Source organism: Chelon labrosus (assembly GCF_963514085.1).
Source record: "Chelon labrosus genome assembly, chromosome: 3".
NCBI lineage: Eukaryota > Metazoa > Chordata > Actinopteri > Mugiliformes > Mugilidae > Chelon > Chelon labrosus.
The window spans coordinates 12,534,451-12,561,681 of NC_140339.1; the positions used below are offsets into that span (position 1 = coordinate 12,534,451).

Here is a 27,231-nt window from a genome sequence, read left to right on the forward strand (position 1 = left end):
GGCTCTGTCTCTATGTCTGAACTCACTTTTTGTTTATTCAGCATTACGAGCTGTGTTTATAAAGCCTAATCTAATTCCAGTTCTAAGTCAGTTGCAACCCACTGATCCATCTAACCATTAAAATACTTGAAACTGTATTGCAGGACTGCTTGTAAAAGAGGCTTAGCAGCAGTTTCACAAGTTTGTAGCTGTAATAATGGCCATTAAGCAGTCTGTATTTATTTAGGCTAATTATATACCTGCAGCACTTTAATATGAGAATGAAAAACTAACTCCAGAAGTAAACACAGCTTTACTTTAAAGAGTCAGCTGGGGCATGTTTGAAGGTGGCATTTTGTTCTGGAGTGTTGTGCGGTTGGTTGCTGATTAATCCACAAGGGAAGTCCGCCGATAACCGGCTGAATGTTTAAAGTTTTGGCGATTCATGCTCAGCTGACCTTAACATTATTGGATTTTAATTACAACATAATTATAAACCCATACAAACTCCCCTTTAGTGCCCGAGGGTGGATTTTCCCTTTGAAGCTGCTCACACGACTGCAATCATTGTCACAAGCTAATCGTGTCTTGTTGTCCAGGGGGGAGTGGATGGAGGCTACACCAAGGAGAAGATCCGCATTGTGGAGGGCGTGTGTCTCCTGTCCAATGAAGAGCTTTACTGGGACGACCTAAAACAGATCAAGCCCTCCCGGGGCGGCCTGCACACCTGCATGCGCACAGACACCGTGTCCCTGCAGGCCAGCAGTGCTTCGCTGGACGACGGCGAGACGGAGCAGCTTCTCCAGGAGGAGGCGTCCGAGTGCTCCTCCATAACCACCCTCACCCCTTCAGCCATCACCCCTCAGCGCCACGCCCAGCACAGCCTGCCCGACACCGGCTGGGCCTCCATGCGCAAACCCTCCACCGAGAGCGAAGTGTGAGGGCCGCTTCCCTCTGTGCTTTATCTCAACCGTCATTACCTAACACACACATACAGATACCTGTATTTAGAGCCGGTACAAATACACTAAGAGGAATAGGTACAAACACAGATGAATATGTAGGCTTACAGTACATATGGACCTGATTAGACACAAATAAGCTCCCATAAACACAACTCCTGTCTCCGAAACTGGGGCTCCGTCCTACTTGTGCACACATACAGTACAGTCCTCCAGCGGTTCCTTCAGCGCAACTGCCATTAGGCAAAATGATAAACTAAGGAGCACGCTGGTATAAGAAAGCAAAGGACTCTGGGGAGGAAGGGAACAGAGAGACACAAGCGTTACCTGGAGCCTTTTTAAAGGATGCAGACTCTCAGCGCGACAAAACGCTTCTCTGTGTACGCCTTTGTTTTTGGGAACTTTTCTTTGCGGACGAAGCTGAAACGTCGTACTCCCCGGACGGTGTAACCACAGCGCTCTCTCTCTAATGCCACTCATGTCTTTATGAACTCTATTTATGAACTTTTTTTTTTTTTTTTTACTTGCAAGAGTGGGTTTGCTGTCCGAGAATGATGAGAGTGTTAAGTTAGAAGTTTGTACAGCAGCGCCCGGTTGTTCACGAGTTGTATTTATGACAGTGCCAAAGGGTGGAGCTTCAGAGTCTCCGCGCTTCTTCCTCCATTCACACCGTTTATGTAAAAGTCTGGGATGTTCGTTCTAGTTTTACTGATTTGCCCGCCTCGCTGGTGGGAAGACCTCGTTTCGATGACTTCTGCTTCTGACTTCTTATTTTACAGCCTCCAACCGATCAAACAAGAAATTGCTGTAGCAGGTACTCTCAGTTGGCTATGGAAATCCCTTCATTCTCTGCAAAAAGTAACCTCAAAGGAGCAATTCAGTCATTTCCGATCCTCGGGCATAGCAGAAGAAGCCTCAATGAAGTAACAGCCTAAGTGCCAAACGTTCATTCTTTTTCCTCCTTCAGCTGTATATTTATTTTTCTCAGAGGTTTTAAGATGTACGTGACGATATCTCACTTACCGCTACTGCTATTCAGCCATGCAGATAGTTGTGGTTTTATTTACCCAGGTATAAAGATAAATGTCTCTGGGATTGCTTCTGCCACAAAACTCTGCAGTCATTTTCTCAGCGCATTGGCGAGAAACACGTTCCTGAGGTCCAGATAACTGGTTAAATTTGGTAGCACTTACTAATAGAAATTTCAAGCTCTTTAATGTTAACAAATTCAACATTTCATTTTTTTTTTTTTGTCAAAAAACAAAATGCGACTCCTGTAATTTTGTTTTCTTAGTGTGTGTGTGTCTACACTACAGCTTTAACCAGTGTTAATTTATCCATGACATCAACCCACATTCTCAACTAATGTTCTCCCTCCAGCTTTTTAGCTGAGATGGCAGGTTTTTTTTAAAGTTTCCTTCAACAATAAACGCAATATTACTTTTTTTTTTGTTTGTTTTTTAATTATCATCGCAGTTTCAGAATAAACCGAGCAGGAAGTTCCAGTTTCGATGGTTTTCCTCGGTTAGCGTCGAGCTTCAGAGGCGAATATATCAAAAAGTCGGTACATACAACCAAAGGTATCTGCTTGGCAAAACACTACTAGAAGTAAATGAGAGCGTTTGTTGTCGAGTTTCGACCCAAATCTGTAACTCAGAGGGGAACTCAAAGAATCTCTTAACAAACAAATGGAAAACTTAGTAACGCTGTTCATGTCTGACGCCATCAGACAGCGAGGGTTATAGTTTAAAAATATATCGCTGACAACTTACTGAAAAATAAATTAAAAAGATATTGTACGTTGCTTTAACTTTAGAGTACCATTCTGTCTGTTGAAAAAATGGTACAGGGAAATACTATATTGCTATAATGACAAATATATCTGTTAGACATTATTATAGAACCATGTATTTTGAAGTATCTGCTACAAGCTCAGCAACTTGCTGATTTGCTGCTAGACAAAGCACTGAGGCCAATGAAAGAGGGTCTTGGCAGCTACATAACTACAGTCTCTGACAGGTTTGGTTGACGGTAGGCCTACAGAGCATCACAGCGACCCGGTATCCAGTCATCCTGGCTCACAGTCCCTCCAACTCTGCTGCAGGAACGCTAAAACTGTACAGATTTTATCAAGCGGATATAAGCGGACATTTCTGTTGATATTGCGTTAAGTTGTATAGTCTTTTGTACAAAGGGATTTCATGACCGTTTTTAGACTTGTATTAATTTTACTCACTGGAGAAAAACTTTTTTTTTTGTTTTGTTTTGTTTTGTTTTTGCTGGATTATTTTAACCACTGTGTTTCCAACCCTTGTAAATGATAGGGAAGATGACAGTTATTTAATAGTGCTCTTTTATCTTATGAAATACTGGTAACGTATAGCTGTTGTAAAGTTAACAAAAAGAGGTATTTATGATTTTTTTTTTGTTTGGTTGTCACTTGATGTGTAAATATGAAAAGACTGTATATGTATTTCCATGGCAGTACTAACAAGCTGTGTTGTGTGATATAGTGAATTATCCCTTTGCTATCTTTTAATATAAAACTGCATTTGCATTTCAATGAAACCTTTGACTCGCTCATCTGTGCGTTCATTGCCCTTAGACAAATGTGTTCCTCGTTAGATGCAGTGATGATATAGCAATAAAGGAGATGCAAATGTCTGCGTCTGCTGATAATTACGGACATAACTGTGGGAGGGAAGATATAATCGCTGAATGAGGGTTTTGGAGCCATGACGCCAAGTTATCTCACATTAAAATGTGCCTTTGTTGTCCTTTGAAGGCTTGATCAAAGATTTATGAATCATATAACTTTCTTTTACAAAGAATAATATGTAATTGAGAAGTTTGACTTCAGGTTCATTTAAAAAGCTGAAAAAAAAACTAATTTTAAAGGGCGTTCTGTACAACATAGGGCCTACTACTTCATCTGTCCTTGGATTCTTTGGACACGACAAAAGATCTCTTTCCCAGAACTAATTAGTTGTGTGCATACAGATCAAACAAAGTAGATGTTTTTTTTTCACTATGAAATATAAAATGTCAAAGTGCCTACAGTGACGAAGATGTTAATCGACCTTCAGTGCCTGCCATGAGTTGGACCACAAACCTCGCTTTATGTCACACAGACCTGGAAAATGGACAGATGCAATTTCACAGTCTATGAAGTTTAACTGAGATGCCTTAATGGCATGAAACAAAGTCAGCTATGGCTGTTTTTGTCTCCAAGTAATTTGGACAAACTCCACAAATACACAAAAGCACAAGGATGTCATTTATATCGAAGGAGACAGAAGATCTGCACTGACAATACTGGAAGGACCAGATGCCAAATACATGACTGCATGAGGTGCCATTTATTCTATGAATCCTTCATTACCACACCAACCCCATGACCACATGTGTGCATATCATATGAAATGCCTCCGTATGCGCATGCGTAAAGACGAGAAACGAAAATATACGAATTTCAAATGTTCTTCACAGTCTGCAAAACACAGTAATGAAGAGTGAGGAAATCCCAAACGACAACATTCAAAATCCAAGTTAATTATACAGTCAATGGTAAAAACACAAAGTTTCCTGGCGGTGACACGTGACAAGTAGACACGTTACAATTGGCTGCTTAACAGGAAGAACGTTTCAATTGTCCAATAAATGGCCGCCATCTTCCCCGCGTCTCAGCCAATCAGCTATCAGACTAGTTTACAGACGCGCTAGTTTAAAGTGAGAGTAAAACTTGTGAGGGCTACACACGGAACAAGGACAACGAACAAGAAAGTCACGCTAAAGCGAAAACGCTGAGGTCGCCTTGCCTTTGTAAGTTTTTGTTGATTTCTTATGTTTTTGTTTTAAGGAGAAATGTGTGACGTTTTTAAGAAATTAAAGCGCGTACTAGATGATAGCCTAGCTAACCGTTGGGCTAACTCAACTAGCTAGCTAACGTTTCTGTTGTTTCCCCTTTAACCAACGCAATTGTTCGTGTGCAGCGTTTAAAATAAACTTAGCAAGTAGCTGACCAATTCTGTCAGACGAGTTTACGTTTCTGGGTTTGAGTTTATCGCGGTTTGCGTGGTAACCGATAATAACCACGTGCTGTGTGTCTTTGTTCATGGCTAAAGGTTGCGTTTTGCACTGTTCGTTTTCGTTCGCAGGTATTGATGCAGAGACCCAGACTAGCAGTCATTGTGGATGACGCCGAGCGGGTGCTGAAGCCGGTCAGTCTGAATTATGAACACAAGGTAAAAATTAAACGCATCAGCAAAAACTGTGTCCCCGACACAATCGCGTAGTAAAGAAGCCGGAAGTGAGGCGATGGGGGGGGGGGGGGTGTGTGAGAGTGATGAGTTGCACTAATCACTTGGGGTGTGTTGCAGTGGCATCGGCACCCCAAGCCGACCCAACCTGAGGACACACGCTGTGCACAGGGGCCATCTGACTCCACCCTACCTCTTTCACCTAAAGTGTTTTCTATACAGATGTTTGTTTTATTGACAAAAATCAAATGCTTTGACCACACTTAACATTTAAACGTATTAAAAACTGTACATGGTACATATTTTTGAAGGTACTCTGCAGGCAGACTCACTGTGTTTGGAGTTGTTGCATGTGAAAGGAAGCATTTTGGGATTGTGTTGCACGACAAACGAGGATTTTTAAATGTTTACACACCAGATGAGTTTTGAAAATCAGATTAAATTCTTTATTTTGTCTAAGATGTTTTCTCTGGTTTGGACATTCCTGTTATGCATGTTATCCTTGGGGCAGAGACAATGTCTGCCTCAAGCCTTGTTTTGTTCATTATAATCTAAATGTGTATTAATATTTGTCATATTTCTCCCATGTTTCTTGCAAGTCTGCCATAAGGATGCTGTGCTCTGGAGTTCCACAAGCTCCTCTTTGCCGTCTCGAGCTGGAATCGATGACCTGGAGGGGGGCTCCATTAATCCATAAGGTCTGTTTCTGAATGTGCTGTTGTCTATATCATAATGGATTTTTTTGCCAATACTGTCTCTCACTTTGTTTCCAACTAGTCCACCAAAGGGCTTTAGATGAGTAGCCATGAATAAATCACTTTTTCATGAATCAAAGCATCTGCTACAAGTAGTTAAACTCATCAGTCATGTGCACTTTAATATGTTCGGAAGTAAAAGCCTATTGTAAGTAATAACCTGTAGCCTTTTCAGGAATTTAGCTAAACTGACCAGTTAGTTTTACAGCGTTGCAGTTAGTTCCTTTCCTATAGAAAAAAACTATCGGGCCAGAGTTGACAGAGCTGAGCAATGCTGCCTTGTAAAACGGTGCAGTGCTGTACACAAGACTCTAAGCACTTGTATACTGCGTTCTGTCATAAAACAGACCGTGAATGAAAACGGTGTCAGTATTGGCCGCCTTCCCAATTCGTCTAGGTGAGCGTAACAAAGTGTAACTTCAGGTTGTTTTTGATCATACATCACCGCTAAAGTCATTGGCTTTCCGGTGTTTTCAGCCTTCCTTTCAAAGGTGTTTGAACAGCTGCTCTCAAAAATCCATATAACACCATAACTGTGTTGCAGTAAACTGCAAGGAACGGTGATGTTGTGACCGCTTTCCTGTGCCAAAAGTTACATTTTGTCACAGCTGTTGCTTAGTCATCAGTCCACTGTCAACGTTCACTGTGAATGTTGTGGTTTACACACAAATAAATGAATTGTTCTAAACATCTAGCACATATACCATATAGTGTTTCGGAGAGCTGCCGGGAGGTGACAGTGATGAGTTGCACTATTAGTCAGGTGGCTGATTGCAGTGGCACAGCGGACCTGTCCTGACAAGCCGTGGCGACACCCATTGTGCACAGGGGCCATCTGAGTCACCTCCCTGTCTGACGGAAAGGAGGGAAAAACAGGATGATGCTTAAATGTTTTCTTCTGTCTTTTTCTGACCTGCAGCTCTGTGTTTGCTTTTTTTTTTTTCTCTCAGCCTAAAGATGGGAGACTAACTGTTGAGCTAGGTTAGATGTTCTGGCCTTTGTGAACCTGACCAACAACAGGAACATGACATCCTGACAGCATGACCAGTGGCTGGAAGAACTCCGACCTGACAACTGGTGAGAATGCGCGGCTGGAATCTATCAATTTTTGTGAGGTTTTTTTTTTTTTTTTTTTTTTTCCCTTTCTGCTTGGACTGCCTTAGTGATATCATAATCATAAAAATACTTGTCTATCTCCAAAATCTAATTACACCTAAAGTTCTGTCATTGCGCTCCATAATTATTTAAAAGAGAAAAAGGCGATTAAAAGAAACGCATCACTGAGCAACCCTGTTTAACTGAAAGAAATTCTGTTACTAAAACAAGGATAAAAAATGTTAGGTTTAAATTGATTATCAGCTTTAATGGGTATTTTAATTATTAATAATATACTCCACTCGTCTTCTTGAACCCTATTTTTGTAGTTGTAAGTGTACAGGTCAGTCTTGTATTGATCCATACAGATTTTTTTTTTTTTCTCTCGTCAGTGTCCCAACATTGGAGTTCAGTAAAACTGAACAATGACCTGTTAAACGGTTTTCAAAATGATGACAACCTTCTTTTCTCCCCTTTGCTATACCCAAAAGCATATTGAATAATAACTCGAGGCCAAGGCAGATACCATTACACTCCTGCTAGTGAAGCAACCTCTAGTTTGTAACGGCTATAACATTTAAAGACCCTTAAACCTACGCAGTTGGTGAAAGTTGGCTCCCTCCTGGCTCCTCTTGGAAGAAACTTTTTTTTTTTTTTTTTTTTTTTAATCCTCCTCCTGAACTGTGACATTTCTAACTTTGGAAACAGCTGTGGACTCGTGCCCCAGCTCTCACGGTAACAACGGTGTAATTTTGCCCCCAACAGGCAGAGGGTTATGAGCATGAGCACCCAAGAATACAGCTCCACCCCATAAACGGAAGAAAATACTCAGAGCTTCAACTTTTCGGTTAAAAGGCAGCCTTCTAAATGCAATTATCTTGACCAAAACCATAGGAGGTTCCAAAAGATTTGTGTACAGATGCTTCCACACCCATTCCACTGTAGTGCATTGGACCAAAATGGTTAAGGCGAGGCAGCAGAGGCTGGGTTCAGCATGTTCTTCTGTTAACAACTTATTACATTTGTGTATCTAATTCAACAGCCTTGCAATCACTGTGGTCACTAATGACCCAGTTAAAACTTAGTCTTGCTGTGATCAGTGGCCTACTTGATAGTTGGACTCTGGGTTTTTTGGAAAACCAAAACTGCCCATAACAGCAGATTTCCAGCTGTGTTTTCCATTTCTTTGTCCCGATTACTTTCCTAAATTTATCATTGGCTCTGCTTTTACATTTCTCCTGTCCTCCTTCTGTCTTCTCTCCCCTCCCATGTCCCTGCAGGCCGTCTTGTGCCCAGAAAACCCTTCCAGTCCCGCAGCAGCAGCCGCCGCCGCCACAGAACGGATCACACCCAAGTTCAGCTGGGACGTTCACTTGCTGCATATATGACCTGACGCTGGTCCCAGAGCTGCTGCAGAATGACCAGAAATGACCCTACCCAGTGCCGGAAAATACTTTAATGGTAAAAAATGCGATGGTTATGCACTTGCAGGTTAACTAGTAGCAATGCTGATAGGCCTTTAAAAAGCTTTAACTGTAATAGCTGGAAATGGAGCTGTGCTATAGTGAAGATGCATTAAAATTATGTTGCAAAAAACTAATCATTTAGAAATCTTTTATTACAATAAATACTAAAACTGGCCTTGTAGCTCTATTCCAAATGGGTTTTTCTGCAGAACAGGATGGCCTAATTGAATATGAAAATTTACTCACTGAAAGAATTGACCTGATAATCTGTTTGTTGTGTAATTTTAATAAAAGCCTGTAGATTCCTGGAGTACATCATATTCTATAGTCTTTATTCTGACCTGAACACCAGCATACAGCTTCTTGCACAAGTGTGACAATGTGGAAAAAGAAATCCTTAACCGTGTCGTGACAAAGTGCAAATGGAAGCAATGAGACATGTTTTTATCTCTTTTTCTCTTCTTTACTGGACAGGTGGACCAGGTGTTGGACCAGAGATGCAACGGCATAAAGAATGTTGGGATGAGAAGCTCTTGAAGCTCTCCAGCTGTGATGTTGGATGTGTTGCTGGGTGTCTTCAAACATTTATTTATTTTTTTTTTACCATCACCGCAACAAAAACTTTGTCCAGGCACATACTGTAATATATATGCAAAAGTCCAGCACCTGAAATATGTGCTTCTTATCATAGCATCAAACTATTGAGTAATCCTTTGAGTCAGAGCAGTCCTGTGCATCACACTAATGGCTTTTACTGAGGCGACAGTGTTCCTCTGAAGGGATTACAGATTTAGTGGCGGCCTTGCATCATCAGAGGCCTTGGCTCATCTTTAATATCTACTGGCTGACAAAACCACAGAGAACATGCAGAGATCCAAGCATGATGATGCATGAATGTTGTTGGCTGTGCAGCATGATGTGATATCCATGAAATTTAACATTGGCATACCCAAGTAAACGATGAAGGCGAGAGTGCATCTATTCGCAAGGCAGTCTACACTCTTTGCACATAAGGAAATAATCTACACGAACCTAGATGAGGTTCTGCTCGTTGCGTATTTACAAGTATGGGGCATGATTATGTGTGTTTCTTTCATGCTAACTCGAAATTGTAAGTGGATTGAATATCGAAGTGAATTGATCATTTGGAATTGGTTTACCAATGTTTGGTTTTATTTTCACTAAATAAAAAAACTAATTTTGTTTGACACTTTTCCCCTGCCTCTATTCTGTTACATCAATTTTTCTATAAGCGAGAGTTGTTGAATTTCAGGCACCATGACCAACTTATATCAAATTATTTCTCATTCAAATCCTGCTTTATTTTCACTGCCACGCTGCTGTTCAATTTTAGTTGCACTGCATATTAACATTTAGCATTTGTGTAACTCTATATGCAGTACATTTCTTAGAGGAGGAAATTGGGGACATCTTGCCTTCAGAAACCTTGGGTAAAAACATGAAGGAGAAAAAAAATTGGGAACTTTAGAACTGTATAACAGACAAAACACTTTTGATTTTGGGAACAATCACCAGACCATTTGTAGACAAGGGGGACGGGCACCCCTACCTCCCAAAAGACACACTGATGTTATCTGAGCAGCTGTGGAGGTTGAAAAAAAAAAAACCTGACCTGCTGCTAAACTGCATGTCTGTCCATCTCTGCTGTGTAGTATGAGTTTAACCACCAGATGGCAGTTAAATATCAGGGTTCCACCAGTCAGTGGAAAATACATGCAAACATCATTATTATGGGTATAAATGCATGAAACATTTAACACTGAAAACTCCTGCTGCAACAAACATTTGTACAAACATTCGTCTGTATATCTGGATGGAAATAAAGTTCTATGCAGCTGAGATTGACACAATTTAGATTTAAAAGTGCAAGACTGCCCCTGTGAACAACACTCTGTATAACTAGTGCAATTTTCAGTTCAGTTACCGATTTTATCTCGAGCCGTTTTATTTTTTGAGTTTTGCTGTACATATTCTATTAGCTGGTCACGCTACTTAGTACACATGCATTAGGGTTGTATTCACATTCCCTGCACTTGCTGCGTTATGTTGTACTCCATTCCTCGGCAGTTGCTGATCTGCATCAGTATTTTCTCCCCCAATATACTGTATGAATGATGTTTAAATTCCTTCATACAATTGGTTTAATTCTCCAAAGTATTATCTGAAGGAATATTGATTTGAAAAATATTCCATCTGTAACTTTGCCTTCTGTAACTTTTCTCTCACCACGACTGTTTTAGTATTCAGGTCTGCAGTGAAGGGCACTCGACTCCATTTGATGTAGAACAAGAGACAAATCAATTATTCATCCGGTTAATTGTGAACTGACACCACATTTCTATTAAAGCGGCGCATCAAAGGTTGCATACTTTTATTTATTTATTTTTTCCCATGGTGCTGTCATTAATTTTAGAGATCCGTTAGTGGTCCTCGTAGCACCTGACTCTCAGGTAACATCAGGCCAGGCCAGGCCAGCCGCTGGTTTTCACCTGACCCTGTAATCAGCTGAGCTGTCAGTCTGTCTTTGTCACAGAACAATATCCTCCTCCTCCTCCTCCTCAGGCACTTTTTTTCCCCCGTTAGACTGAACATTACTGTACCAGACAGTAGCCTGACACACTGCTATAGCAACCAGAGAGAAGCAGGCTGCAGTGTGCGCGCTGATCGGGGGAGAAGGAGGTGGCAGCCACGGTGAAATGCTTTGTTCTGAGATGTTTTCAGTCTCCTGCTGCGAGCGAAGTTTGGGCTGTGATGTGAGGTACGGTCCATACGGTCAGGTGTCATCTCTCAGTCCTGATCCACCTCCGGCTGCCTCTTCTCTTCTTACTTCTTCTGGTTTTCCGCCGCTGTTAAGGCAGCTGTTCTCATTTACTTGGCAGCATGTTTGATTTGCAGGGAGCAACCAACTAATTAGCTCCAGTTTTCATCATTTTGCTTTTCAAACCTGCTGCAGTTCAGTTGATATATCGCAACGTGTTTCAGTGTAAATGCTCTGTAGTGTATTGTATTGCTGCACATACTAGGAGGCGCTTCCTTTAAAATGTACTTGAGCATCAAAAAATGTGCAAATTGTGATTAACTGATATTTTGTAACAGCCTGCTTTAGCCCAAAATACATTAGTTTTTCAATTAAAGCAGAGAAAGGGTTCAACAGATCACACAAATGAGAATTTACTCCCTAAAAGTGACTAAGGTCATTTAAATGCCATGTGTGACGGGCACTTTGTGTCCTGTGTTTTATAGGATATTCACCTTCACAGGGTGAGTTGAAGAGTAAATGGAGGCATTTCAAGCCTGCTCTCAAGATGTGAGTGTAGACCATCGTTTTAATTAAATTAGCCGAGTTAAATATTTCAATCAAGCGTCACAGTTCGTCAGCCGGTCTGCCGTGTAATATGAGGGTCAGTGCATGAGTGAATCAAACAAGTCAGTCACCTAGCCGGGAGAGATAGAAAGAAGGTCGAGGGCCCCGTCTGCTCAGGTGTTCTGCATCTCTAATAAGAGCTCAGCTCCACCCAGGAGGAGCTACCTGAAAGTTGGAAGGAAAAACAAAAGATAACAGAGGAGAAAGCCAACCCTGAGGTCCTCAACAGAGGAAAGGAATGAGAAGAATTAAATTGAACTGTAGGGAAGGAAGGAAGGAAGGAATGAAGATTAAGGTAATGTTGGTAAAATTGTTTGGCTTCTCGCAGGAGCTTTCTCATTTATTTTACTTAACACATCAGGAAAGGATAAACTGTAGGACTAAAGGGGGCCTAAAGGATTGTAGCACAGTGATATAAACGGCTTTATACAGTATGTTTATGCAGCTGTTCTGTGTTCTGACGTAAAACGCTCCACAGGATGTTAACTGGAAGAAAAAAATGTGTATTATCAGCTCCACTGGTCAGTTTGTTACAGACTCATTCTTTTCCACATGAGGATATGCTCTTGAGTTGCCAGCATTTCGTCTGTATACAGATTCATCTGCAAAACTTCAAAATATGACAGAGGATGGCTAAGAATTTAAAAACTAGCTAAGTAATAACACTAATTTTAAATGACACGAGCTGTGTATTGCGCTGTTTTTGTGCAGTAATCTAATTATGTTTCAATATGTCATGAATTAAACTGTACCAGAAAATAGAGCAAATCTGTATTTTTAACTTTAAAAAAATGCAATAGATGTAATTAAATGTCAGTTACTTATTTCAGTGGCATAAAGTAAAAAAAAATAAAAAATATTAATTCTAAGTTGACACAAAAGTTTCACGCACATTTTCAGTATTCTAATAGTGAAGCCTTCAGTCATATTAATGCAATAGAAATGAGACAAATTCAGTGCAGTGGTGTGTTTGTTTTTTCATTATTTGACCTTAAACCCTCAGTAACTGACAGCGAACTGACCGGAAACACTCTGTGGGTGTTCACACTTGAGAGTCTGATGTCTCTTATTAGCTTTCGTATTATTTATGTCAGCTGTCTGTGGAGTTGCTCATCTCGCCGAGTATGTAAATTTAATGTTACCGCTGATGGACACTTGGCAAGGAACGAAAAAAAAATCATAGTTGCTTTCACACATACCCATGAGAGATTTAAAATTGTGCATTTTTTTTTTTTTTCTCAGCTGTGTCTCGTCTCATTTCCCACTCAGTCCCCACAGTAAACTGTGACTCAGGGCTGTGATTGACAAGCGCGCAGAGAGCGTGATCATAGAGGGATGATTGACTAGACTTTGTTTCTGAAGGCGGCTCTTGTTTTGCTTTTAACTGAACTCTCGGAGGGAGTTGAGGAACATCCGGCAGCGCGCAGATGCTTTCTATTAGTCTCAAGGTGTGGGATGAGTCCATCACCTGAGATTGAAGCAGAGATGGACACGACTCTGCCTGAGGAGGCTGTCCTACGAGTGTTCAGCTCCAGAGGGAAATGTCCTCTTCACAGTGCAGCATTAACAGCTGAAATGGCACGTTGATTCGCTCTGCTCCTGAAAATTAGCAAACAGGGAAGTGACCTCACGCCCCAGTAATCTGCACCAGCTCATGTTAACGGTACAGCGCAGTTTGCATTGTAAATAGTTATTCAGAAACATTACTCATCCAAAATGGATGAGAATTTGATTGTGTAGTACTGTGCATTGCAAGGCCTTCTCAATCCATGTTCAAAATACACCGATCAGGCATAACATTATGACCTAATATTGTGTAGGTCTCCCTTGTGCCTCCGAAACAGTTGTGACTCATCAGAGAATGGGCATAGGCCTTCTGAGGGTGTCCTGTGGTGTCTGGCAACAGAATGCTGTTAGTGGGGGACTTTGGGTCCTATGGGTTGAGGGGAGGGGCCTCTGTGGATCAAGCTTGTTCCAGTGCATCCCACAGATACTTGATCAGTTTGGGATCTAGTTAATTTGGAGGCCAGGTCAGCACCTTGTTCTGTTCTTCATGTTTTTTGTTCCTAAAGCGTTTCTTTCTGTGTATCTGTGTCAGGCTGCATCCTGCTGGGGAGGGCTGCTGCCATCAAGGAGTGTCATCGCTATGGGGTGGGGGTGCCTGGTCTGGTCTAGGTGGGTGGTACATTAAAAAGTGGGGAGAGGTGTAGACCAGGGAAGAGGTATAAAACTTTTCCCTTTGTGAGATTTCCAGGAGCAAATGCAAAACGTTTGATACCACAAGGCTTATCCAGACTTTTCATGAGTAGAGCTGAGTAACCGAGCAAGTAGGTCCTGGTCATAGAGGAAACTAGCGATTCAACTCTTTTGGGCTTTTAAAGTCCTCTGCAGAAATAGATGTCATCTGTCAGGTCTTTATGGTGGTTCAGCTAGGCAGAAGCCGCTCTGAGTAAATGGCACATGATAGCCTACATTGTAGTTTTTCAAAATGCATTTGAGCGGGCATAAGGAATTGGGTATTGGACATGCTGAGCAAGGTGGTAGCATTAAGTTTTGCGACTGCTCCTCGCCAGCAGAAGTGCGGCGTTTCATTAAAACTGCGGGGCCAACGAATGCAGCCAAGTACAGAGAGGGCTTTCGATAAAACCTGCATCGTGAGACTGGTGTGATGATTTACCTATCAGCACAATAATGACAAGTAAATGCAGCAGTGGCTTCAGGACAAGTCTGTCTTTGAGTGGCCCAGCCAAAGCCCAGACTTGTAAAGCCCACAAAACCTTTTGAGGATGGCAGTTCACATCCAATCCAACAAACGTGACAGGAAAAAAGACCTGGAAAAATGGGATATACTGCCCAAATCCAAGTCCCCTGCAAAGCAAAGCCCCTGCAGGGATTTACCCAAGAAGAGCCAAACTTGTAACGGCTGCCAGAGAGGCTTCCACAAAGTACCGAATTGAAAGTCTGAATAACTTCAAAAAAATATGGTTTCACCCTCTCATCATGACATTTTGAGTTTAGATCTCTGTTGCAGTTAACGTAAAACAAACTTCAATCCTTATTTCTGGCATTGTTTGACACCATTTGAGGTTTGTCGGTCATTTGTCATGTCGATTGTGCCCTTTTCTTCCGCTGTGTTTTAACGTAAGCACCACAAACCAGCACCGCCAACTGGTTATCTGACCAAAAATAACTCCTGACGTCTGCCTGACCGTGTGGAAGGAAGTAGATTCATTCGCTTTTTCTTGGTCTGATCTTTCTTAAAATTATGTTGAAATGCCGCTATTTATCGTCTGTCGGTCTGAATGTAAAAACTCAACAAACTTCCTGCTCGATATTTAATAATTCATGCAGGTCATTTACGTCCAGATAGGGAAAAATTCCCTCGCTCTCTTTCAATTCCAGACTTTTCATTGTCACTGAAAGAGTCTCTCCCCCAGGTTTCCTCCCTGGTTTCCTCCCTGGTTTCGCTTCGTATCGGATATAATACCTCTGTGGTTTGCAAATAGATGGGAGGCTCCTACAAGAGCGCACACCCGCAAACATTTCTCTATATACATGTAAATGTCTGACGAGAACAGGCAGGAACAGATTGAAAATGCTAATGCATCTAACTGTTCCTCACGGTTCCTCTCGCTGCTGTGGGATTTATTTGTATTTGCTCAGGAACAATGACACAAAAAGGAAATGCAGGCACAAGAAATTAAAGTGATGAATTCAACTAGAAACTTTTTCGTTGTAGTTGTGCCTCTTTCTCAAACCAGCTGGTAGTGTTATTTGGTTTCTAAATCGATAAACGAAGAATTTGTGTTTTGACAGGTGCGTGTGAAGAGCCAGTCCACAGGATAGTTCCTTCGACTGCTGTTCATCCGAATATGAGGCGTCACACTGTTGAGTGGAAGGCGGTTAAAACCGGAAACCGCTTATAATAATTAGGAACAGCTAATGCCTTTGGCTGAAGTTCTGCTTGTTCAATGAAAGCATTTATATCTCGCTCCGTGTCAGTGTAGGTGTTCAGTAAACCACAAGGGAGCACACAAATGAATAGCACGTTTGTTTATACCTCCTCAGGAAAACGCAACTAAAATAGACTGGTGTTCAATAGACTGCGTTCCGCCGTGATTTGGATTCAAAGACACGCCATTTATTTTCATAAAGCTTATGTCTTCGGGCAAACCAAAGCGAGGAGCGCACGTTGCTGAGGAGGCTTTCGGAAATACTGCAACACCCCGGCGCTCTGAAATCATGTCGTGCCGGTTGCATTTTTACGCCAAAAAATGTTTCCCTCGCTCAGATATTCATATTCAGGTGGAGCGCGTGAAGACATCATGAGTTCTCTCTGCATCGTGCGCGCCGGTGAAGGCAGGTGGTGGAGCAGCTGGGAGGTGTTGAGTCACGTTTTGCGGGCAGAGTAGTGCAATGTTTTCTACAAACGCGTCTCGGCAACCATTCACCAAAAGCCTCCCATAGATTTCTCTGTGCGGTGCGCTCGTTTTCACTCTTTCCCATGCGTGCTCACTTATCCAAGTGATTAAGGTTTTTGTGCCTCTGCGACAACCGTAGCCTGGGGCAGTGTGTTTTTCAAGCTGTCCATTCGTCCAACTCTTGTGAATGCAATACAATAAGGACACCTTTGGGGAGTTTCTTCAAAATTGGCACGGACATCTGCTCTGACTAAAAGGTGAACTGTTTGCAGTTTGGTCATCAAAGGTCAAGCTCACTGTGATCCTCATAAAACAAAAGGACACCTGAATTTGGAGACGTTAAAACACAAATATGCAGCAAGTTCCACAAGCAGCCGTTTAGACTCTCTTCTCTAGTTTGTAATCTAAGTACATCTTTTTTCCCCACTTCACCCTACAACTCGCATGTTTCTTGAGGGTTTAACAAGAGTTATGTCTGCATCATAGCTCTCCAGGAGATCCAAGTCAGCGTCTCGCCAGGCAGGATCATAAAGACACACGGGTCAGGAGGATGCGGGGGAAATGGGAGCACTCCCAGTCACTGAACAGAGGCAGCCGACTGTGAGACGACCTCCAAAAACCCCAGTAGGTAGTTTTGATGCCTGGCGGTATGAGGGAGTTCCAGCGAGTGCGCTGAGCCTGTTGGTCGTCTGAGCGTTCCCGCCAAAACACCCGGCGCCAGCCAAGTTCTGCCTGTTAAATAATAATGGCAGTAATGATAGACGTAAGATAAATGGCTGCATCAGCCTGCATCGTTTTCAAACCCTCGCTGATAATATTAAGTGCAAGGAGCCAAAAGAATTGTAGATTTCACTTTTCAGATTATTATTACAGGGTGAAGTTGGAAATGTGGCGCTGCTGTTTATCCAAATGTTAAAATGTTTTAGTGCTTTTAGGGAGGGCGTGTTGTTAACCCTTACAATGATACCACGGAAACGTTATGCTGTGTGCTAGGTGCTAGGCATGATCAAAAATACTGGGACGCAGTAATTTGTAGCTCACACTTCGAGACGTCTACTCTCCTCAGCTGTCGCTCGGCTCTTCTCAGGTTGGACCGGTGCCTTTTCATCTCTTTCCCCAGATGTTTATTTGAATAAATAAGGCCACTTCAATCATTTCTCATCACCCATTCTTGGGTGCTCGTGACCTGCGAGTGTGAAGGAGCACTGCGACGCTGCGCAATCCACTCCAGAAGGCCTTCATAATCTTCAGATTTTCATCTGCCCTGCACAGAATCAAGGCTAACCCTTATGCCAGGTTCAGCAAAGCAGGCCTATTAAATGACCTTTCTGCAGCTTTTAGAGCTGTTATTTCCTTTTAATTATTTTTATTTTTTTCTTTTCTTGTGTGAATCTAGAGCCGATGTGATCGAAACACTCACATTCTTCCAGAGGGAGACTTCACCGCATGCATTTTAGTAAACTGAAGGCCACCATGCCCAAGTGCAATGCTCCAGAAATGTTCTTACAATATTAGTAGCTGTGGTCACAGGGAAATGAGGCTGCTTGGAGAAGCTGTTGTTGCCCTCATCTAGACGGAATCCTTGCAACTATTTTCTTCTTTTAGTCTTTTTGTGCATGTTCCGCGAAGATTCATTACACTATGTAATTTAAGGTAATAGTCTGCTACAATCCACTTATTTATCACCATTTTTAACAGGTATCAATAATGTTCCCTGGTCCATTGGGGAAGATCTTTGCAGAATGAGCAACAGTTCAGCTCTTCTTTGTTCACAGCTTCTTTGTTTGACGCTCAGGTATGCATGACAAGAGCTTTTAATTTCAACACATCCCAGGAAGAACACACCATGGTTTCAATGAGGTGTAAGCGCGCTACCTCTCTCAGTCACGTCTGTATGTATCACAGATGTCGATGAGAGCAGAAGAAGAAATCCGTTACATCGCTCAGCACTGTCACTTGAGATTTGGATGCTGAATAGATATGAGCTCCACTCGGAGCCAGGCTGACATTAACCTTCCCGGCTGTCCCCTCGTCTTGCTCAGAGGTCCGCCCGTGATGGATAACCTCTTCCTCATGCGCACAATACACACAGCTCTCGGTGCTCGTGCCCATTAAGAGCATATCCTTATAACCGGATTAGGAGGCCGATAATGGAAACCCGGGGAATTCGGCCCCGTAATCTCCTGCTTGATACCTTTTGCTCTGATCAATCTTTGTTTGGGCGCCTCGGAGGTAGTTGTAAAATGTCATTGGCTGCAGTTTGAGAGGTGAGGGTGCGTGTGCATGTGTATGGTCGGGGATGTTCAATGTCAGATGTTGGATTCATTTGTCTAACTTGTTGGGCTCGGGCTCATATTGCGCTCCGGCTCGGGGTGTCGAGAGGAGTCATTAGTTATTATCTGTGAAGTGCGTTGCATCTATGATTTATTCGGCGCTGCAGCGGAGATTGTGCTGGTGCATTATACCGTCATTATGGCTTCAAGCTTGACCCAAATTTCCTCTGCCCCTCCTACCTTTCCTCGCTCTCCTCCTCCTTCAGCGCCGGCGTCTGAATCCAGGAGGAGGGCGGACTGCGCGGTGCGACTGTAGCTTGTTATGAGCTGCACTGTGAGACCAGGCCCGAGGGAGAACTAGACGGAAGAAGAGAAAACTGGGAGAAAAGAAACCAGATTTGCTCAACATTACAAAGAGTGCAGTGTGTCCGCAGGTATCCCAGTGAAACTTAATGCTGTTAAAGAAGAGAAATAATGTACAGATCAAATTAAAGAGGAATGTTTAGCGGACACATGGTGATGCTCTGTTGATTTTCAGCTGTATCTTACACTCCTGAAAACTCATTCATTTTGAAATGAAAGTTTAGATGTATAAAAATGGGGGAAAAACAAAAAGGAAAAAGGTGATGAAAAATGAAACAAAGACAAATCATCGTTTTTGATGTAAATAAGAAGATCAAAATAAAATCTAACCGACGTTCCCAAGCGTGCCAAACAGCGAGGGACTCTCCACCGATCTTGTTGCCTTTGACATTAAAGCTGTTGTTCTACTACAACCTAGTACCGTTGCCCTTCTTTCTTTTGGATATACCATGACCTGGATGACTGCAAGACCTTCGCAGACACATTTAGTACGTCCATTTTTCTCTGCATTTAACCCATCCATTCATGCACCTTTAGTGTGTAACATGCGAAGCAGCGGTGCATGCCTCAGCAGGCAGTCCACAGGGAGCATTTAGAGGGTTGGGTTAGGTGCTTCCTCAAGCTCCATCAGTGCTGGATATAGTGTGGATTGAATCAGTGACCTCATGCTCCCAAACTTCCAGCCCACAGGTACCCCAATAAAAACCTGATTAGCGGAGGGTGGTTTCGATCCACTGACCTCTGGGTTGTGGGCCCAGCATGCCTCTGCTGTGCCGCTCTGCTATCAAGGAGTATAACGAGGCTGAAAACCAATAAAAAAGAAAAAGAAGCAGGAAGCAGTGTTGACTTATTTGGCCAACAGCTCTGACGTGTTCGACCAACTGCTTCTAGTTTTCCTCAATCACTGTGTCATGTGGTCAAATCCCTATCTTATCCATTGTTACACAGCGCCAGAGTCCTGCTGTGATGCTTATCTGAAATCCCAAAATGTGCTCTTCTTTGTCTGACTCACCGCTCTGCTTTCTGTCCTCAACTGATTTTTTATTTTTTCTCCTTTTTCTGTTTTTTTTTGTCCTCGCTGTCTCAAGGTGAGTTCCGACACAAACGGCAGCAGTGGGAGTCCTTAGTTCACTTCAGTTGCCATCTCCTAGCCCTTTCATGCCATGCTGGTGACATGGGAATCGTCCAACCAGGTAATTCAAACTGCGACAAAGAAAATGTGCTGACACAGTCCGTGCTCAATTAAAAGTTTACGCACATTTGAGAACGTCATGATTTACTTTTAGTGGAAAGCAAACTGATGTGTTTTCACTGTACTTCGCAGATGTCAGATGAAAGGAATAACATTTACTGAAGAGCAACCACAAGAGATGATTATGGGCATAATTGCACATAGATTTCCCAGTATTCTCTTGACAGACCCATTTTAATTATATCATTAGTAGGCGACCTGGCTACGACCTGTGTTTCACGGTGTATTAACAATGAAAATCACATGCCACTGTGCATCAGACAACTGTGTCACAGACGAATTAAGACGCCCTGGCGCAGTGTTTCAAGGCAGCGTTGCTTTCATTCCGACTGAACGTGTCTGGCCTTTCCTGTTGGTTTCAATAATGTGAGTAATTCCTCCCTCCGTAGCTGCGGGTTGTTAGAGAGCCCCTGTAGACAGAGGCTGGCTTGTTAAGGGAAGGTTTAAAGAGCGATAGTTTAGAACAGCAATATAATATTGACTGCCTGGGATATAAACCACACATGCGTTATTTCAACTGGCTGTATGCTGGCCGCAAACCGAACGAGGTCAGCACATTATTTACGGATGTGAGCATTGAACAAATGTTATATTTATTAATTGTCTTTAATGGTCAGATCAAGGATTTATTTAGGCTAAAACGAAACTTTGTTTTAAAAAGTAACTGAGTTTATTAGCCACGAGCTATGGGACAATATTCATCTTTGAGGCCACTATTCTTCTTTATGAGCTAAACTAATGTAAAATTATACACCACTCTCAATGGACACAACTTAGACATCCCCTGATTTATCCTAATATTAAAGGGGAACTACCGTTTTTTACAACCCGGACCTTATTTCTGGCATAAAATCTGATTGTTTATTCACCCATATAACTTTGGTGTCATTTGGAGTTGTTCGGAAGATGTTTAGCTCCAGCGGAGCGCCGCATATGTCCATATAGTGGGAGTGACTGGGGCACCGAAACACAGCCTCTAAATAACGCATCATCTGCTGCCAATATTTTGTTATGATACGCTAGTGCTGTTCCCTGTTGAGTCCAGAGTTACCTGTTATCTATTCGCGGACGTGTTGTTCATTGGCCAGCTCTTCCTCTCTCTGCCTCCGCATCCTCCTTTCAACGAGCTAATCATCCGTATACTCTGGCTCAAAATGGTAAGGACGTCCATCATAAACAAAGTCGTTGCCCACAATCTCAGAATCGGAAAAATATTCAGTCATGTTGCAAAAAACTAGCAGTAGCAAATTACAGATAAACAAGCCGGCGCTCAGAGATGACATCATCCAGGTCAGAAGTTAGTAGGTCAATCTACAGACCCCGGATGATGATAACAGGTAACTCTGGACTCAGCGGGGAATAGCACTAGGGTATCATAACAAAATATTAGTGAAATGAGTTTAACGGCAGATAATGCGTTATTTAGAGGCTGTGTTTCGGTGCCCCAGTCACTCCCACTATATGGGCGGTGCTAAGCTGGATCTAAATATCTTCCGAACGACTCCAAATGACACCAAAGTTATATGGGTGAGTAAATGATCGTATTTTATGCCAGAAATAAGGTTCAGGTTGTAAAAAACACTAATTCCCCTTTAACCTAACCTGTGACAGGTACCAGTAAGACTGTTCCACAGTACTACATCACTGTTCCACATGTTCTAATTATTGCTCCAATATATTTAAAACAGTACCTAAAAAAGTTAAAGAAGCCTTCCTGACCTATTAGCCAGAAAACTCCTGCTGCTTTGTTAAAGGTCTCCTTCTCCTCCGTCCCATAAGGCCTGGATCAGAGGTGTTCTTAACTTCAGTAAGCACTGACGCTATCTGCCTCCCTAACTTTTTTTTCACTTATTTTTTAAATGTTGTCCTTGAGCATTTGATCACCAAACACTGACTCATAGCGCTGACAGTGATTTTTTTTCTATTCTCTTTAAAGACCACGCTTTGCACTTTTGATGCACTTAGACTCTTCCTTTCTGTGATTATTGTTTCTGTACCATGTCTGTGTTTTTAAAGAGATGCACTGAAACAAACATAGTGTTTGAAACTTAATGAAGAGTTCTGAAGACATTTTGCCTCCCACCCAAAAAGTCTGGCCTTTCGTTGTTGTCAGCAACATGAAAAATTCAAACCCCCAACAAGATGTTTAAAAGCATTAGACTTCCTTAAGTCTGTTGAGAACTAAACAAAAAAGTCTTTTGGATTCAATTCAATTCAATTCAATTTTATTTATATAGCGTCAATAACAATACAAATCGTCTCAAGACGCTTTACAAAAACCCGGCCTGAAACCCCCAGAGCAAGCCTGAAGGCAACGGTGGCAAGGAAAAACTCCCTTTTAACAGGAAGAAACCTCGAGCAGAACCCAGCTCATATGGAGGGACCCATCTGCCTAAGGCCAGCCGGGTACAGACAGAAGAAAGAGAGAAGAGAACAGCAAAGAGAGAAGAGAAGAGAACAGCAAGATAAACATACATCTGTCATAGATACACATATCTGACTAAAGTGTACATGTGGAATCTTATGATACAAACTGATGATGTTACATGACAGTTTGAAAATGTAAGAGGAATCATAGGCAGGTTGGAGAATTGTTCATTCAGGTAGGAGTGGATAACTGCAGGATTCCATGAAGACTGGGCAGGCTGATGAGACCACGACAACAGATGTAGTATAGAGCTCCACGGGAAACACACCACTCCAGGCCAGAGATACTCACAAGAAGAGGGGGGAAGAGGGGGGAAGGGGGGTGGGGGGGTGGGACACACACAGCAGTAAACATTCTACATAGTAATAGCACAGAATTGTATGACTAGTAGTATATAGGAAATTAGAGGGCAAGAGCTCTGTGCCAGAGAAAAGAAAGTGGAGGATGCGAGAGAGGAGAGAGAAGAAAGAAGGAGGACATGTGTTTGGTGCATCGTCCCCCAGCAGCCTAGGCCTATAGCAGCATAACTAAGGGATGGTTTAGTCCAGCCCTAACTATAAGCCTGATCAAAAAGGAAAGTCTTAAGCCTGACCTTAAAAATAGAGAGAGTGTCTGCCTCCCGAACCCAAACTGGGAGCTGGTTCCACAGGAGAGGAGCCTGATAGCTGAAAGCTCTACCTCCCATTCTACTTTTTGAAATTCTAGGAACCACAAGTAGGCCTGCACTTTCAGACCGAAGTGATCTGCTGGGATGATATGGTACAATAAGGTCTTTAAGATACGATGGAGCTAGGCCTTTAAGGGCCTTGTATGTAAGGAGGAGGTTTTTAAATTCTATTCTAGACTTTAAAGGGAGCCAGTGAAGAGAAGCTAAAACTGGAGTAATATGATCTCTCTTGCTAATTCCTGTCAATGCTCTTGCTGCGGCATTTTGAATCAACTGGAGGCTTTTTAAAGAGCTATTTGGACAGCCAGACAGTAATGAATTACAATAATCCAGTCTGGACGACACAAATGCATGAACTAGTTTTTCAGCATCACTCTGAGACAGGATGTTCCTAATTTTGACGATATTACGCAGGTGAAAGAAGGCAGTCCTGGTCACTTGCTTTATGTGACATTTAAAGGACATATCCTCATCAAATATAACACCAAGGTTTTTTACAGTAGTACTGGAGGCCAAGGTAATGCCATCCAAAGACACCATGTGATTAGATAATGAATCTCTGAGATGCTTAGGACCAAATACAATAACTTCTGTTTTGTCTGAGTTTAAGAGTAGGAAATTACAGGTCATCCAAGCCTTTATGTCTTTAAGGCATGCTTGGAGTTTAACCAGCTGATTAGTTTCATCTGGTTTCATAGATAAATATAGCTGGGTGTCATCTGCATAGCAATGAAAGTTTATGCCATGTTTTCTAATAATCTTGCCTAATGGCAACATGTATAACGTGAAGAGTATTGGTCCTAGCACAGAACCCTGAGGAACTCCATAACTTACTTTTGTATAAGTAGAGGAATCATTATTGACATGAACAAACTGGAATCTGTCAGATAGATAGGATTCAAACCAGTCTAATGCAGTTCCTTTAATCTTGACCTCACTTTCAAGTCTCTGTAGTAAAATATTATGATCAATAGTGTCAAATGCAGCACTAAGATCTAGCAGAACAAGTATAGAGACAAGTCCACTGTCTGAAGCCATGAGGAGATCATTGGTAACTTTAACCAAAGCTGTTTCTGTACTATGATGAACTCTAAAACCTGACTGAAACTCTTCAAACAGACCATTCCTGTTTAAATGGTCACACAACTGATTAGCAACAACTTTTTCTAGAATTTTGGAAATAAAAGGAAGGTTGGAGATTGGTCTATAGTTGGCTAAAACATCTGGATCTAGAGTGGCTTTCTTGAGTAAGGGCTTAATTACAGCAACCTTAAAAGACTGAGGCACATATCCTGTTAATAAAGATAAATTTATCTGGTTCAATATGGAGGTGTTAATTAATGGAAAAACTTCTTTGAGCAATTTAGTTGGGATTGGATCTAGAAGACAGGTTGATGGTTTAGATGCTGTAATGGATGAGAGGCACAAACATCTTCAAGAGACTCAAGCAAGTCCAGCCACTTTAACTACTTAGATTCAGCATGACCTGAATGACTGAGAATCTTGTCCTTAAGTTGCATCTCTGTAAACATATTTAATTCTGGCAATTTCCATTTTTGTTCAGTGCATCGCCTGTAAACACAACACTGACATTTTATCAATCCCCAGAGTTTATAGCAAACGGTGGTCCAATCACGTCGAACAAACGTTTTGCGTCATATTTCTAGACATCTGGTCGATAGGTACAACACTTTGTCTCCTTTGAGCTCTGTTTTACTCTAGCTGCTGTAAATGTTCCACATATGTTCACCAGCTAGTTGCTTAATTTGAGTGATTTAAACTTAGAGGGTTAATTTGAAGGAAAACTGCAGTCGGGGCATGATTCCATGTGTTTTTACCGCTTGGATATAAGCAAGCCGAATATATGACGTTGTTTGGTTATTTGGCCAGATAACATGGCAGTAATTTTTATTTGGGCTACTAGTTTCTCCATTATTACATTAGGGCTTTTAAATAGGAAAGTCTGCATTGATTTGTAATAGAAATATCAAGAAGGCCACTGTGACAGCTTCATTGTTAATTTAACTGGCAAACTGAAACTACCCAGGCAAACATGAACAATCACATACAACTTTTATCTTGTCCCACTATTTCTGATAACATATAGTGACAGCAACATATGAAGCTCACTGTGTATTTCCTCCCAGCTGGGACATTGAGATTCCACAGATGTGCGAGTGTGAAACGGATAATACACAGTTTCCAGGATTTCATTTTGTTTTTCAATCTCTTGGTTCAATTGCTTTCTTTCATTTGGAGTTTGCAGGTGCAGACAGTGAGTGATTAGAAAGCAGCGAAGTTAACTTGCAGGTGTGTTTGGTTTCTCTTCTTACATCTTGTTTAAAAATCCTGCGGGGCCCCTCCAGCCCTCTCTTTGTCTTCTTTGAGCTCCCGCATCCAGGTGAATCATCACTTTGTAGCGAGGATTATCTCTCTGAGTCACACGTGTTGGCGATATCGCACCTTCGCGGGGCCGCTGTGCTCCCCGCGAGGCATTGTGAGAAAGTGCACACCACGTTTATTTTATTTTATTTTTTTAACAAAGGGACTGGTGTAAAACCCAAAGTCAAATCAAGTCTTTTCTTTGAGATAATACATACATTTCTCTAATAATATCTGTAGCAAGGATGTGCAGTTTTTTTCCATGACTACAGAATAAAAGACTGAGAAAAAGTGCTGTGTTTGGACAAAAGAAAAAAAGTTTGGAGGAATGACCGCTCCGTGGCTCTAGTGGCAACATTGTTATTTCTGCTGACCGTATAGCGGGCTGCTACAGAACCGGCTGCTATAAAGTCTACTCTCCTTTGTTCAGTTTGGAGGTGAGCGCTGCTGTCCTTCACCCTTGGTCGAGAATACAGAGCAGGTTGTTGGGAGTCAGCGGGGGAACGCGGCTAACTTTTTACTGTCCGGAGAAAGACAGAGCGTAGCAGACCTGCAGCCTTCCCCCGGACAGACAGCTACGACATTAAAGTGAATGATGGCTTTAAGCAGTATATTTGATGCCATCTGTGCTGAATTGCTGAGCCTGGCAGAGAGATGCGCTCCCATGAAGCTGCCCTGACTGTCAATGAGAGGTGCGCTGGGCTGTCCGGGTCGAGACGCCAGGCCTTCACTCCACGTTTTTTTTCACTCTTCCTGCGGTTCATGATTGAATAATGTGTTGCCACATAAACAGTTGCTAGGAATTTGTCATAAAATCCAAAAAAGTTGAGAGGCAGTGTAAAACATATATAAAACCAGAGTGACACATTGATTAAGAAGTCCCTTAAACCTTTTAATTTAATTAAAAATAGTGTAGTAATAAAGTAAAATGGAAAAACATGCTGAAGTTGTGATGTGGCACGTTTATCACCTCTTCCATTAAACGTAGTTCAGAAAGGGAAATGTTTTCAGGTTCTTAGAGGATATGAGATCGGGATTTGGGCCCTCCTTTGACTTATTTTTTTATTTCATAATGCACTAGAAGTTTTCAAAGGAACATATGGTTGGTGCGTATTTGCAGAATCCAGCATTATTTTGTCCTCTTGATATCATTGGGTGACAGGTCTAGACCGCCATTCACCACCTGGACTCGTCAACTACTGAGCTATGCTATTGTAATACGTGCAGAATGCGGTTTGGCGCGGTTCGATGAAATAAGCGAGGAAAAAAAAAAAGTAGTCACCTGGATGGCGGCATATGTTGCTCCAAAATCTGTCACTCGCTCCGCATTAATGTCGTCCTCACAGATGTGCAAGTTACTCATCCCGCGTGTGCGCCAATTCACCCCCATACCGCCACAGATGCTGGCTTTTGAACTGTGCGCTGATAAACGTGCCGGATGGTTCCTCTCCTCTTTAGCCTGGAGGAGGCGGCGCCCCACCGCTTCCACAAATAATTTCAAATTTTATTCATCAGACCACAGGACAGTTTTCCCTTTCGCCTCG

At 42.2% G+C, this 27,231-nt stretch overlaps 1 protein-coding gene and 2 long non-coding RNA genes across 4 annotated transcripts in view; all 3 read left to right on the forward strand.

The window, feature by feature from the left end:
* Window positions 1–4,322, forward strand: part of lrp4 (low density lipoprotein receptor-related protein 4) — a 100,969-nt gene extending 96,647 nt beyond the window's left edge. Inside the window, exon 38 of the mRNA XM_084540798.1 lies at window positions 579–4,322. Within this exon, the coding sequence (XP_084396924.1) occupies window positions 579–920 (342 nt within the window). The 3' untranslated portion in view covers window positions 921–4,322. The remainder of the gene's footprint in view (window positions 1–578) is intronic.
* A 357-nt stretch (window positions 4,323–4,679) lies between these two features.
* On the forward strand, window positions 4,680–9,787 carry LOC311486173. Of its 2 annotated transcripts, none has more exons than XR_014698986.1 (6): window positions 4,680–4,763; window positions 5,099–5,185; window positions 5,800–5,898; window positions 6,906–7,065; window positions 8,331–8,511; window positions 8,991–9,787. It is a non-coding gene; the product is annotated as an uncharacterized lncRNA (long non-coding RNA). The 2 variants fall into 2 exon arrangements; XR_014698987.1 differs by having other exon boundaries at window positions 6,906–7,032.
* Window positions 9,788–11,859: 2,072 nt separating this feature from the next.
* LOC311486182 overlaps window positions 11,860–27,231 on the forward strand; it is a 52,300-nt gene continuing 36,928 nt past the window's right edge. The window contains exon 1 of the long non-coding RNA XR_014698990.1: window positions 11,860–12,196. This is a non-coding gene — a long non-coding RNA (uncharacterized lncRNA). The remainder of the gene's footprint in view (window positions 12,197–27,231) is intronic.